Source organism: Euleptes europaea, chromosome 3 (assembly GCF_029931775.1).
Source record: "Euleptes europaea isolate rEulEur1 chromosome 3, rEulEur1.hap1, whole genome shotgun sequence".
Classification (NCBI taxonomy): Eukaryota; Metazoa; Chordata; class Lepidosauria; order Squamata; family Sphaerodactylidae; genus Euleptes; species Euleptes europaea.
Window position 1 is genome coordinate 24,785,998 of NC_079314.1, and position 15,197 is coordinate 24,801,194.

At 46.4% G+C, this 15,197-nt stretch overlaps 1 protein-coding gene across 1 annotated transcript in view; it reads right to left on the minus strand.

Moving 5' to 3' along the window:
* MAN1C1 (mannosidase alpha class 1C member 1) overlaps positions 1–15,197 on the minus strand; it is a 190,187-nt gene that overhangs the window by 8,804 nt on the left and 166,186 nt on the right. Inside the window, exons 6-9 of the mRNA XM_056846936.1 lie at positions 13,883–14,006; positions 9,422–9,515; positions 3,087–3,202; positions 963–1,182 (exon numbers count right to left, since the gene is read on the minus strand). Coding sequence (XP_056702914.1) covers positions 963–1,182; positions 3,087–3,202; positions 9,422–9,515; positions 13,883–14,006 — 554 coding nt within the window. The remainder of the gene's footprint in view (positions 1–962; positions 1,183–3,086; positions 3,203–9,421; positions 9,516–13,882; positions 14,007–15,197) is intronic.

A 15,197-nucleotide genomic window follows, 5' to 3' on the forward strand; every position in this document is an offset into this window, starting at 1 on the left:
TTCACACGACGCATAGTTACATTGTGGAACTCCCTGCCCCAGGATGTGGTGATGGCTACCAACTTGGAAGGCTTGAAGAGGGGAGTGGACATGATCATGGAGGAGAGGGCTGTCCATGGCTACTAGTAAAAATTGATGCTAGTCATGATGCATACATATTCTCTCCAAGATCAGGGGAGTATGCCTATTATATGAGGTGTTGTGGAATACAGGCAGGATAATGCTGCTGCAGTCGTCTTGTTTGTGGGCTTCCTTAGAGGCACCTGATTGGCCACTGTGAGAACAGACGGATGGACTTGATGGACCTTGGTCTGATCCAGCATGGCCTTTCTTATGTTCTTATGTAAGGCTTTAAGAGGGGAGTGGACATGTTCATGGAGGAGAGGGCTATCCATGGCTACTAATCAAAATGAATACTAGTTATGATGCACACCTATTCTCTCCAGGATCAGAGGAGCATGCCTATTATATTAGGTGCTTTGGAACACAAGCAGGATAATGCTGCTGCAGTCGCCTTGTTTGTGGGCTTCCTAGAGGCCCCTGGTTGGCCACGGTGTGAACAGACGGATGGACTTGCTGGGCCTTGGTCTGATCCAGCATGGACTTTCTTACATTCTTATGTTCTTAATAATTTCTATGTCTTCCATGAGCGACATCAGAATTGGACCGCCGAATAAATTATTGCCATTCTTCAACAATTACTTATACAAATATCATTATACGAGGAATAGAAGCTCTTCGGGGCAGGAAACTCACTTTCTTCCTTACTTATTCTATGTAGTAGATTGGTGGTGCCACACAAATTAATTCTAGGAGGCAGGCCCATCTGGGCAAGGCAGCACATCCACCTTAAAGGCAGCTGAGTGGGCACAGCTCCGCAGCCGAAAGAGGCAACTTGGATAATTTTAACGGGCAGCACGGTTTTGCACGGATCCTCAACTTAGAACAGATTTTGCATTTACCTGAACGCACGTAAGACTCGTGACAGGTGCGTGTGATTTCGGCAGCCAGGTCCATATAGTGCTGCTTCTGCTCTTCCACTGCGTGCTGCCCTCCAAGGGCGATCATGCCACCTGAGAAGCAAGCCAAGTGGCCCATCTTGTGGTCCAAGACGCCTCCTCGCCACTCGGCAATATAGGTCAGTCCACCGGCGGACTTCTTCACCAGGTTTTTTTCTATGGCCTACGTTTATCAAGGAAGAAGGAATAACATGCTGGATTTTTCAAAGGAAACAGAGGCTGAAATATATACTCCTGCCTGAGCGGCAAGATTCAATTTAACTGGAATACACGCATACAGGTCAGCTTTCTGCAAACTTATTCAGGACAACTGGAAATGTAGGGGCTTTTATGCAGGGACGTTTCCCCGCGGTCACCCCTGCCGACTGCTTAGGGCTTCCTTTGGATTATGCATGCCTTTTCCGCCTAGGATGCAAAAATCACACCACTGAGACAAAGCAAAAGCAAAATCTAAAACAGGAAGACCTATATGTAACACTAAGTGTGAATCACAATAAACACTCTTATAAACTCATGTAAAGAGTCAAATTCATTTACAATGCAGCTAGTGCACCAATTGCTGACTTTTCAAATACAACTGGGATAATAGATATCCACCACAAAGTGCCTGAATTAAGTCCATGAACTGAAGGCTCTCCACAGAAAATGCTAGGAGGAAGACACAGGGAGGAAGACAGTCTTCTAGAAGCAATCCGTTTCATGGTTAACTTCTTCTGTTCCAATTGCCTTCTCTTGTGCACTACATCAATCCTTAAGCTTACAATCAGCATACAAAATATGTGTAACGCCTTTCGCAAAGTTCCAACAATGGATACTTTTCTGCCTGTCAGAGGTTCCCACACGCTTTGCCTGCATTTTCCAGATGCTGTTTTAGCCAGAATCTGGAAAATGCAGGAAAAATGCATGGGGAGAGCAAGGCGACCTCTGACGGGCGGAAAAGGCACGCATGATCAAAAGGAAGCCCCAAAGCAGTCGGTGGGGGTGGCCATGGGGAAACAACGCTGCATAAAAGGCCTAAAATAAAAAGCAAAGTACAAAACAAAACCCACATTTTCAAAGTTTATCGCCCATTAAGACTTTTTTTCAGTCCATTTCACCCTTATTATCATAAGCTGCCTTAAGAGGCAAATCATTACAGTCCCATTTGACACAGAGGACAGCAAGTGTGAATGAAGGCAAATGCATGGGTTGCAGTGCAGACACAGCAGGTTCTTTGTCGAACAACTGTGCGCTACAGGAACAAGCTTCACCAAATCGAATGCTGGATCAGTTGTCAGTCTTTCCTCCATCCCCCCCAAAACCCATCAGTTAGATTGTGTGATTTTATTTTTATTTGTCAAAGTGCATGGGTATCTGTGTCCTTTGATTGTGCATGTGTGTGATGGCACAAGTGCAAGCCAATAGGTTCCCTGCACAGCAAGCTTTTCCTCCAGTTCGAATTCAATCACACTGAAAACTTGCAGATCTGGTTTTGCTTTTCCAGAGCTCACCCTGGGACAGAAGAAAAGAAGAAGAGTTGGTTTTTATATGCCAACTTTCTCTGCCACTTAAGGAAGAATCAAGCCAGCTTACAATCACCTTCCCTTCCCCTCCCCACAACAGACACCCTGTGAGGTAGGTGAGGCTGAAAGAGTGTGACTAGCCCAAGGTCACCCAACTGGCTTCGTATGTAGGAGTGGAGAAACAAATCCAGTTCACCAGATTAGTCTCCGCCATTCATGTGGAGGAGTGGGGAATCAAACCCGGTTCTCCAGATCAGACTCCACTGCTCCAAACTACTGCTCTTAACCACTACACCATGGCAGCAAGGGCCCCCACTACAAGGGCTCCAGCAAACTGCCCCCCCACTACTCTTATTATAAAAAGGTCACCACTGTCTTCATAGCAAGACTGAAAGAGGAGGGACTGCCCCATGGCTGACCAGTGATCTCCTGGCTGATGTAAGAGTTTCAATCCAAGCCTGGCGGTGGTTGAAGCGCTGCAAGTTATCCCCGGAATGACCTGGGCCTTCCATTTCCCTTCCAGAAATAAAGCAGCAGAAGCAATAAAGCCAGACTCCTTTCTTACCTCTAGCGCATGGTCATACATGCTTTTCGCTTCAGCGTCCTTCTTGTCTGACATCAGCCAAGATTTGATCAGGTATTCATAAAAACTGTCTCCGAGGCCACCAATGGAAACGTGGTCTGCAGTGGGGAGAAGAATAAAGCACAGCTGTGTGACTTCTGTGGCTGAAGAAGAGGATTAAGCTAGGGGCCCTTCCAGGTTATTAAAGCTTAGGATACACAGGGTCTGGTTTGAACCAGGAAAGAGAGTCTGACCCTGGATACCAGCTGAACTGCTACGAACTCCCAGCACATACTGGATCCCTCTTCTTCATCTGATTTCTTCGCAGAATAGGACAGGTAATCTCTGATCTTTCCCCTGATCTATCCCACACTATTTTCCAAACCACAATTCCCCATTTTCTATACATTTAGCTCAAAGATTAACTCCTGCTCCAGACTGGAGGAGCTGTGCTGCATATGTGTTAAGTTTTTGCCATATTAATTGGGATAAGGAATGTGTTTGTGCCTTAGTTTAGCACTGCTAGATTTGTTTAGGGTAGGTTCTCCCCCCACACACACACACACGCTATTGTACCAAATCCCTTAATAAAACCTGTATTCCTTTTAAATCAGGTCTCTGTCATCCTTTTCCTACTAAAGACTTGCTACTCACAGCCACCTCTTTAGGTAAAAGATCCTGGTTTACTGTGCCCTGCACAAACATGCAAGCTAATTTCCCATGTTAATCTAAATGTATGTTCATGGGTTTGTGGGGGTGCGGTAACTTCCTCATCTGTTGAATTTCTTGTCAAGTTATCTTTCCCCCATCTTTCAGGAAGCTGAGAGGACCATTTCTTTTGTGCAAAGCCGCTGCAATGGCTGGGTAGCTGGGATACCAGGTATATTGTACAGTTCCCTGAGTTTATGTAAATTGCGCTTCATTTTGTACAACGTTTTTGAAATGCTGCTGCTGTGCTTTAAACTGTCATGATTTAATTATTACTGATAATTTATTGTCATTAATTTTTTTTTATCAAGAGCCACCTTGGATGTCCTAACAGATTTACAGAATTCCTGCTAAATTCTGCAACAAAAACTAGTTATAAATGAGTATAAATTAAGTGTGCATAATGTCTATGATTTTGCATAAAATTAACTCTTCGACTGCTAGTTGTAGGCATGGCCTGAAGCCCCACTTTCTGACTACTGAAAAATTGCATCCTGCAACTTCTCTGGCTTCTGAGACTTTACTGGGCATGGCCCACATACTTTCAGTCACCATTACAACACTGAGGGCTAGAGATTTGAGGTAAAAAAACAAACAAACCACCACACACACTCCAGTACCACATTCTGAACTATTTCTGTGCTTCCCTAGAATAGAAGCATAGCCCTGCCTATTACTATCTATATACTAATAGCGAAGTCGGCCAAGTCTGAGGGTACTTAAATCCAGGGACTGGAGTGGTGAACGGGCAAGATGGATCTTTCTTCTACAAACCTGAACAATGCCCCACGTTTGCAGAAAAATCTGAAATCTAAAAAAAAAAAAAAAACATTGGCAGGTTTAAAAACTCCCAAAAGAATAAACAGAGTGCCTATAGCTTTAAGCAATGGATTCCCTCAGTGTCTGTTGCTAAGCAACCACAGACTCCAGGCTTTTTCCTCAGCAAAAGGCAGGGGGAGGGACAGAGTCCTTTCCAGGCCTATTTTAGCCTTTGAAGGAGGACTCATTAGGGCCAGGCCTGGCTAGGGTTGCCAGCTCCATGTTGGGAAATTCCTGGAGATTTTGTGGTAGAGTTTGAGGAGGCCAGGGATTGCGGGGAGGGGAGAGGCCTAAACTGGACATAATGACATAGAGTCCACCTTCCAGAGAAACCATTTCCTCCAGGGGGACAGATCTCTGTGGTCTGGAGTTCAGTTGTAATTCTGAGAGATCTCCTGATCCCACCTGGAGGTTGGCAAACCTAGGCCTGGCAGCAACCTCTGGGTGGCTTGATACCACCTGATTTGCATGACGCAACTAGGCCTAGCTGCATGCTATCGTTGAACAGCAGCCACTCTATGCAAGCCAGTGTGGCACAGTGGTTAGAGCTTCAGAGTAGAGTCTGGGAGACCCAGGTTCAAATTCCCACTTCGTTGTGGAAGCTCACTGGGTGATTTTGGACCAGTCACATACTTTCAGCCTAATCCACCTTACAGGGTTGTTGTGCGGATAAAAAGGAAAAGAGGAGAATAATGTAAGCTGCTTTGGTCCCCACTGTGGAGAAAGGTTGGGCAAAATGAAGTAAATAAGCAATAAATATAGCTCAAGATGTGAGACAAATAAAAGGTAGGTTGGTGAATGGCTGAGATGGAAAGAATGAGGAAGGGGAGGGGAACCCGGAATTACAAAACTGATCTCCAGATAACAGTTCCCCTAGAGAAAAGGGTTGCTTGGGAGGGTGGACTCTATGGCATTACACCCTGCTGAGGGTGCTTCCCTCACCAAACCTCCCAAGGTTCCACCCCCAAATTTCCAGGAATTTCCCGACCTGGAGCTGGTAACCCTAAGGAAGCAAGGAAGCAGGAAAAGGGGAGAGTCTATGGGGGCTTTCTGGGAAATAAAAAAGGAAACAGTGGGGGAGGGGGGAAATTAGATGCCTCTCACAAGTCCTTGTGTGTTCCCACGTGTATTTCCATATTGGCCCTCCCATTTTCCTTCCAGTGCAGAAACAAAACTGCAGACAATGAAGGAACTAGCATTTGATGCAAAGAGTCGCTGCGGAAAAACCAGGCTCTTTGATGGAATTGTAAGTTCAGAACCTCCTGGCAGCTGGCGAGGCTGGCTAAATGTATGCGGTTGTGATGCTTTGCCTGGAGTGATACACTCAAGTCCTGTGGAGGTTTAGACAGCCTTAGCAGATTGATGGGGTGGACGGTGGACCAAACGGAGCTATAATGCCAGGTGCGGAATGTGCCCGGAATACTGAAACGGCAGAGATTTGCCAAGGCTACCTGTTCAAACTAGAGCGCTCAGCAACCTGCGACGCAAATCACTACGGGAAACAGACATGCCTGACAGCAGCAGATTTCTGCCTGGGGGGAATTTGCCTGAGAAAGTGTAGGACAGATTTACAACTTTAAAGTGCACCAAGGGATTCTTTTTTTTTTTAATTTGAGCACAGATTCTTCAGGGCAACCAAGGTTGTGCAAATCATCTTTCAGAGAGACAGAGATAAAAAAAGAGAAAGAATGAGAACAAATTTATTCAAGACCTAGATGCAAGCACAAGGCATCTGAGCCTGTTTGTTTGTTCATGGATGCCTTCCATTTGAAAGGGAGGTTAAGATACAGGGGAAGACTCCAAAGGGTAGCAGGTGATCCCTGTTAAGTCCGCGTGGGGGAATACACGAGGTAGAGATCGAGTTCCAACACAACGCATTTATTGTGAACAGAAGAGAACTGGAGAATACAGTGAACCAGCCCTGCTTATATGCCCCCTGGCCGCCCGCGGCCACTCCCCCCCTGATCCGTGATAGGGGGGGACAACCTCCGGGTCACTAATGGCGCGTGCCGGCTTAGGGCCAACGGCGCGTGCCGGCTTAGGAGCCTTCGTAGGGGACTCAAGCTCCTAGGTTTTCCCCCGCTTACCGGCCTAACTATATACATACATGACAATCCCCACGAAAAATATTTCCTGTTTCCTAATTTCCTCCCCCAGAATTCAATTAAAAAGGTAAAGGTAGCCCCCTGTGCAAGCACCGGGTCATTACTGACCCATGGAGTGACATCGCATCTCAATGTTTACTAGGCAGACTGTGTTTACGGGGTGGTTTGCCATTGCCTGCCCCACTCATCTGAACTTTACCCCCAGCAAGCTGGGCATTTATTTTACCGACCTCGGAAGGATGGAAAGCTGAGTCAACCTTGAGCTGGCTACCTGAAACCAACTTCCATCGTAGGGATCGGACTCAGGTCGCGAGCAGATCTTTTGGCTGCAGTACTGCAGCTTACCCCTCTGCGCCATGGGGCATTCAATTACAGTATGTTAAAAGCCTGCAGCATGTTGTTTACAAAGTCCTTGCACCCCTAAAAAAGGGTCTTTGCTACTTCTTCACTCAGGAGGTGCCCAGGAAGTGAAAGGACCCTGGAGCAAGCCAATCTGAGGAGCCCCCACAATGGGAGACAATTGGTGAGCTGACACCAGTGACTGCTGCTGGTGAACCTAGCCAAATGAGGAGGAGGAGGAGGAGGAAAAGGAGGAGAAGAAGAGATGGTTTTTATATGCTGACTTTCTCTACCACTTAAGGGAGACTCAAACTGGCTGACCTGGATGGCCCAGGCTAGCCTGATCTTGTTAGATCTCAGAAGCTAAGCAGGGTCAGCCCTGGTTAGTATTTGGATGGGAGACCACCAAGGAATACCAGGGTTGCTGTGCAGAGGAAGGCACTGGCAAACCACCTCTGTTAGTCTCTTGCCATGAAAACCCTCCCCAAAAGGGGTCGCCATAAGTGGGCTGCGACCTGACGGCACTTTACACACACACAAACCGGCTTACAATCACCTTCCCTTTCCCTCCCCACAACAGACACCCTGTGAGGTAGGTGGGGTGGAGAAAACTCTAAGAGCTGTGACTAGCCCAAGGTCACCCAGTGGAGTGTGGAGGAGTGGGGAAACAAATCCAGTTCACCAGATTAGCCTCCACCGCTCATGTGGAGGAGTGGGGAATCAAACACGGTTCTCCAGATCAGACTCCACCGCTCCAAACCACCACTCTTAACCACCACACCACGCTGGCTCTCTATGACCCTGGCAGAAGTGGCTGGGGCTTGCCTCTGCTTGCTCTGGGTCACCAGCTGTCCTTCTAGGGCACGGGCTCAAAAAGGAGTTTCCCTGTAAATTCAATGGGCAGTCCACCCCTGCCTTCGCCCCCCAAGTAGTTTTTTGTAAACTTGTCTCTATAGGATACAGTGAAGCCTTTTTGATTTGCTGGCTTCTCTGTTTCTGACATGCCACGAGGCTTATCCAAAATTTGGAGATCCAGCCCTGAGAGTAACCCCCCACCACCATGCATTTTCACTGGCCTCAAAATGCAGTCAACCCTGACGACCAAGCATCTCCGCGGCAAAACAAACAACGGAGAAGTCAGTTTGGAATGGGTAAGGGAAGAGAATGTGTCATGAGCACAGGCTGTACTTTGAATTTAAAAGAGAGGAGCCGGTGTAATTCTAAATCGGGGCTCCTCTATGAACCCAGGAAGCAAGAGCGCCAGAACTGGGTTCTGCACGGAAGGTTCCCAGTGACTTTTCCTGGAGAAATGGTTCGATTCCAGCAGGGATTTTGACGGCCTCCGTTCCCTGCTGAAACAGCACTCTTTCCAGAGCGGAGGCTGGCGGCTTTGACTTGGAAGCTTTTGCATTTTTTAAAAAGAAAGGCAAAACATTGCCTGTGAGTACTCTGTGCTAAAATGAAAAGAAGTCTACCCAACAGGGAACTCAAATTCTGTGTGTTTAAATTGCACAATTCTGAGAGCATTCCAAGTTACAGTGGGGCTGTGGCTCAGCAACAGAGCCTCTGCTTGGCATGCAAAAGGTCCCAGGTTCAATCCTCGGCATCTCCAGTTAAAGGGACTAGGCAAGGACTATTAATGTAAATATTTAATTTTATTGTCAACATTTTATTCTAACTGATGTTTTTACGAACAGATATTGGTATATTTTTATACCTTTTAATCAAATCTTAACTCTTTTGAATATCTTATGAACAGATATATTGCCAGATTTTACTTTTTAAATCAATGTTAATTTCTTGAATGTTTGCTTTGCTGGTCAATGACCATAATAAATTGAAATTGAATTGACTAGGCAAGTAGGTGATGTGAAAGACCTCTGCCTGCGACCCTGGAGAGCCGCTGCAGGTCTGAGTAGACAATACTGACTTTGATGGACCAAGAGTCTGATTCAGTATAAGGCAGCTTCATGTGTTCAAGTGTTCAATCTTTAGGGACCTTCTGCATGCCAAGCAGATGCTCTACCACTGAGCCACGGTACAGGGACCTAAGAGGTTCTCTTTCTAAATCCAGGATTTTAAGAGATACTTGACAGGGAACAGAGCTCTTGGCTGTGGGAGACGACTCTGTTGACAGAATTAGTTCTGCATAATGAGGTCTACAATTAGCATCACCGAGGGTTTTAATCTGTCTGCTAATACTTTCTCTGGCTTGATGCTCCCGCATGTCTGAGCAGTAGCAGGAAGTCCGACACACACCTCAGTAATCGTTTCTCCAGCTCGACTTGAGGGATTTCTTAATAGTTTCGTTTAGATCTATTTATACACTGCCTTTCAGCACCCAGTCCCCGAGGCGGTGATACTCACGCTGCACCCAGTTCCCGGTTACCGGGCTGAGGAAGTTGGGATATAGCCCCTGCGGTTTCTCGACCCTGTTTAGAACTTTGCGGATGTTCATCACCTACAGGGCCAGAAAGAAAGGGAGGAGACACATAAGCCCCATTCTAGTCTTCCATTCAAAAATGCAATTAAAAAAACTAATTAACTCCCCCCCCCAACATTTAAGATGCCCAGTCATGCTAGTGTCTATCAGTTCTACAGACATTCTTGTCATTTGGTGGGAAAATTAAAGCAAGACATAAAAACAGCAGATAAAAGCAGTGGACAAGACAGCAGGAAAAGCTCTTACGCAGAGCTTTAGACACAGTTAAAGTTAAAGTGTGTTAAAGTGTGGAACTCCCTGCACCAGGATGTGGTGATGGCTATCAACTTGGAAGGCTTTAAGAGGGAACATGTTAATGGAGGAGAGGGGTATTCATGGTTACTAGTTAAAATGGATACTAGTCATGATGCATACCTATTCTCTCCAGGATCAGAGGAGCATGCCTATTATATTAGGTTGTGTGGAACACAGACAGGATGGTACTGCTGCAGTCATCTTGTTTGTGGGCTTCCTAGAGGCACCTGGTTGGCCTCTGTGTGAACAGACTGCTGGACTTGATGGGCCTTGGTCTGATCCGGCATGGCTTTTCTTATGTTCTTATAAAAGCCAACAGATAAAAATAGAAGGGCAAAAAGGGGGTGAAAGCCTGCAACTCAAGAAATTCACCCAGCATAATGCCTGGGTGATTAAAAGACATCTCCTGGTGCCCATTAGTTAGCAATTCAGGTGCCAGGCAAACTGCCTTGGGAAAAATAATCTACCACAGAAAAGGCGCTGAAGCATGATTTTTTTAAAAAATTCAGATATTAACTATTGCATCTTCATCATTATTTTACATCGTTAGCTACCTCTGGGATCCAAAATTTTCCAGCCTCTCCAAATGGTTTTAAAGACCACCGTTAACGCTAACCTGAGTTAACATTTCAACTGCATTAGGGCTGAAAAATTGACTTTGCCCATTCATCACCCCCTCCCACACAAACAACCATGACATACAGACTTCCACGAAGTCTCACGGGCAGGTTAATGACACGCCTGAACACGTAAAAAGTCCTGCAAGTCTCTGACTGTGAACTAATGAGTTCATCTACTTTTTTGGAAATCCGTTTCCATCCAGATGGCCGTTCACGACTGCCTCCTCCTGCGCTCTGTTTTGTCACTTGGCTTGAGCCATGCCCTACTCCATATCCTGGGTGGGCAAATCCATTAACAGGCAGGTTCTTACCCTTATTGATTGGCTCAGCTCAGTAACGGGAACAGGGATTTAACTGGCCTCTCTGAAAAGCTTTAAGCAAATGTCAACCCCACCCAGACCCCTCCCCACACTGAACAATACCTTAGGAACAAATCATTGGGGGTGAATCTAAGATTTCAATAAGGTCATTTGTCTAACCTTTCATTCCCTACCACCGGCTGGTTTTATTTCTGGTTTTGACTATGCAGCCGATTGCCTTTCACGTCTTCCTCTTTGCTCACACTCCCCCCACCCAACTTTCATTTTATTCTTCAGAGTACCTCATCAGACTTATGTAACCATTTTTACTCTGCTCTGCCTTTCATTCCTTATCTTTTCCGTTCTGTTTCCTGGGTTCCCAACTTTTCATTCATTCATTCAGCTACTTTTGTGCCTCATTCTTGATTCCCTGTTATCCTGGCCAGATTGACAATTGCAAGCTTTTTGCATCTTTTTTTGTTTTGTTTTTTAATTTATTAAGAGAAAATGAGAATATAACAATAAAATAAAATGGAAATATAACATTGCTAAAATGCTCATAATACAAATTCTTGAAAAGAAACTAAAACAGTGCTGCTAATATAACTAAAATACTCATAACAGTGAACCAAGCAATACTCTTATCTATTTATCTAAAATCCACATGATTATTACATCATTCCCTCTCTGCGATTTACACATTGGGGTGTTTTTTCCATCCTTGAAACTGTTAAATTCCAGCAAGTGTCCAGTTCTTTCGTATTGTTGTCGTTATTATATGTCAATTTGATTAAAGCATAGGTTTCTTTAACCTTATTAAGCCAATTATTTAAATCAGGGAATTTATTGCTTTTCCAATATCTCGCAAGATTTGTTCTAGCAACCGTTTCAAACCTCCCCCCCAACTTTTATGTTATTCTTCAGTGTACCTCATCAGACTTATGTAACAATTTTTACACCGTTCTACCCATTCGTTCCTTATCTTCTCCGTTCTGTTTCCTGGGTTCCCGACTTTTCATTCATTCATTCATTCATTCATTCATTCATTCATTCATTCGGCTACTTTTGTGCCTCTCTCTTGCTTCCCTGTTGTCCCGGCCAGATTGCCTCTTGCAAGCCTTTTGCATCTTGTTCCCTCTTCCTGCCAGGAGCCCCTCCCAAACAACCCCCTCCCCCACAGACGGCTGCTCTGCAAGCATCAGCTATACCCTGGGAACAGACTGTTCTCAAGCTGTTCCATTGAAAACCCAAGGAGGACACAATCGAGGCATTCTGTGCCACAAGCGGCGCCCCAACGGATCTGCTCCCCTCGGACTTGGCAAGTGGGTTCCGCTTCTAATTGGAGCAATTAGTCTCTCTCAGTGTGGGGTTTTTGAAGGAAGGGGCATGTGTGTGCATGCGAGCCAGCAATGCAATCCAGCGGCATATGGCGTTTCTCTCACATACGATTACAGGATCACTAGAATGAAACCGCAGGAGGAAAACCTGAGAGTTAGCAAAAACGCCAGTCATCCTGGGAAGGAGGAAGTGTCAAGATCCTCGGACCTAGTGAGCATCCAGGGCCTCAACCCTTACTCAAGGGATACTAACAATTCTTTCTGCAGCAGATGAGGAGACAGCAATACTCTGGCTTGCTCTCCATGTGGAAATGGCCCACTGCAAGTGAGCCATAAGAACGGCCATGCTGGATCAGACCAAGGCCCATCAAGTCCAGCAGGCTGTTCACACAGTGGCCAACCAGGTGCTTCTAGGAAGCCCCCAAACAGGATGACTGCAGCAGCACCATCCTGCCTGTGTTCCACAGCACCTAACATATTTGGCATGCTCCTCTGATCCTGGAGAGAATAGGTCTGCATCATGACTAGTATCCATTTTTACTAGTAGCCATGAATAGCCCTCTCCTCCATGAACATGTCCACTCCCCTCTTAAAGCCTTCCAAGTTGACAGCCATCACCACATCCCGGGGCAGGGAGTTCCACAATTTAACTATGCGTTGTGTGAAGAAATACTTCCTTGTATCTGTTCTGAAGCTCTCACCCTCCAGCTTCAGCAGATGACCCCGCGTTCTAGTATGATGAGAGAGGGAGAAAAGCTTCTCCCTGTCCACTCTCTTCATACCATGCATAATTTTATTGACCTCTATCATGTCTCCCCTCAACCACCTTCTTTCCAAGCTAAACAGCCCTAAGCGTTTCAACCGCTCCTCGCAGGCCAGTTGCTCTGGTCCCCTGATCATTTTGGTTTCTCTTTTTTGCACCTTCTCAAGCTCTGCCATATCCTTTTTTAGGTGTGGTGACCAGAACTGTACACAGTATTCCAAGTGTTGTCTCACTGTAGATTTGTACAAGGGCAGTACGACAGCAGCAGTTTTATTCTCTGTGAGCCGCTCACAGGAAGGGAAAATAATATAGGTGTGATCAAACTAGAGGTGGAGAGTGTGCTCCCTCTCTTTTCCAGAAACAGGGTCTTCTAAGAGCTTCACAGCGAGACCCTCCACGGTGTCCTGATGAGGCCGCAGTACAGACAGGAGTGTTGTCTTTGGCTGACAGACAGCCCCAAAGGCGCCTCAGTGCAACTGGCAGGGTTAGCCGAGGCTCTTAGCCCTGATGCACTCTGGGGCTGCCGGCACAGGGCTGACAGCTCCCCAGGGTGGCACGTCAGAGAGTGGCTGCCCTGCACTCCTCGAGACTGAATCACCCCCAAGGAGGCGATGGGGGGGGGATCGGCGCAGCGGAGCCCGGCGCCTGTTTGGCAGGGCGAAGCTCTAGCATCTGGACTCGAAATGAGCCCTGAACTCCGAAGCCTGGGATGATGCCAGAGCAGGGCAGGCAGAGGAGACTTGGGTGGGGAGAAACTGGAAAATTTGGGACTCCTTAGGTTTCTCCCCTTTTTTCCAAGCCCCCTCCCTTCCAATTTTTCCTCCTCAAATGTCTCCTAAATTGTTTACTTTTGGAATAAGTAAAATGCTTTTGGAAATGAGGTTTTACTTGTTCAAAAGACTTTCTAAGAACTGTTTAATATAAACATTTTAATGTAGGATATACAAGGGTAATTCCTGTGTATATCAGAGACACTCCATCTCCGTCCCCCCAAATGGCTTCTAAATTATCTGGAAAATTTGCATCTCTGGGGGTGGGGAGAAGGATGTGTAAGGAACAGGAAAGTACTTGCCTTTTCAGCATATACCGCATTCCCTGATAACTCTGAGAGGTGCAGGAATTCCAGGTGCAGGCTGCCGAATTCTGCCAAAATGCTGCTGCCCGCGGACGCCCATCCCCAGCTCCAGCTCAGGCCACTGCAAGGGCAGAAAAGAAAGCATTGAGTTCGAAGCACGCAAAAAAGAGCACTCCTGAATTATTCCCGTGCAAACCTGGAGTGGTCCTGGAGTTTGTCTGCTCCAGTCTCTACCTGAAGGGGGCAGTACCACCAGGCTGTAGGAGGGATGGCATCTTTTAATGTTCCCTCACGCGAAGAAGAAGAAGAAGAGGAGGAGGAGGAAGAGGAGGAGGAGGTGGTGGTGGTGGTGGTGGTGGTGGGAGTTGGTTTTTATATGCCGATTTTCTCTGCCACTTAAGGGAGAATCAAACCCGCTTACAATCGCCTTCCCCTCTCCACAACAGACACCTTGTGAGGTGGGTGGGGCTGAGAGAGCTTGAAGAGAACTGTGACTAGCCCAAGGTCACCCAGCTGGCTTCATGTGTAGGAGTGGGGAAACCAACCTGGTTCACCCAATTAGCCTCCGCCGCTTATACTTAGGGTTGCCAGGTCCCTCTTCGCCATCGGTGGGAGGTTTTTGGGGTGGAGCCTAAGGAGGGTGGGGTTTGGGGAGAGACTTCAATGTCATAGAGTCCAATTGCCAAAGCAGCCATTTTCTCCAGGGGAACTTATCTCTATCGGCTGGAGACCAGTTGTAATAACCAGAGATCTCCAGCTAGTACCTGGAGGTTTGGTAAACCAAAATTAGCGTGCTGTGAATAATTAGCAAACAGAAACAGCAACAACTGCACACAACAAAAAATACTTCTTTATGCTGTAAGAAGCATATAAGAATACAACCAGTATCTGGTACAATAATGGACAATGTCCACAATCATAGAATTGGCCACAATGAAAGGAGAAGTCCTAGAACGTAACTAGGAGCGTTTCTTTCTTTTCCAAGAGGTAAGGTGATGGTACAATCCTACAGAAGTCCGGTTTTCTTTCTGTTTTGGCTTAAAATAACAGCCTTCCTCAGGGGCCAACGCTAGCTGTAAATTACAGTGCTTCTGCGTTGGCCTGGAGGTTGGCAACCCTAAGCCACAGCTCAAAGTAACTAGGGGAAGGCAGTCCTAGGATACGTTTAGTCAGTTTTTACTTGGGCATCAGGGATGCTATTCCAAGGTATTCAGTCCCCTGCACATTCCAAATCGACTGGGTGCTTCAAACTGGAGATGGCCTAAATCAGACCAGTCCCTTGACAAAGACCAGCACAGGTTGGGTGTGCCGT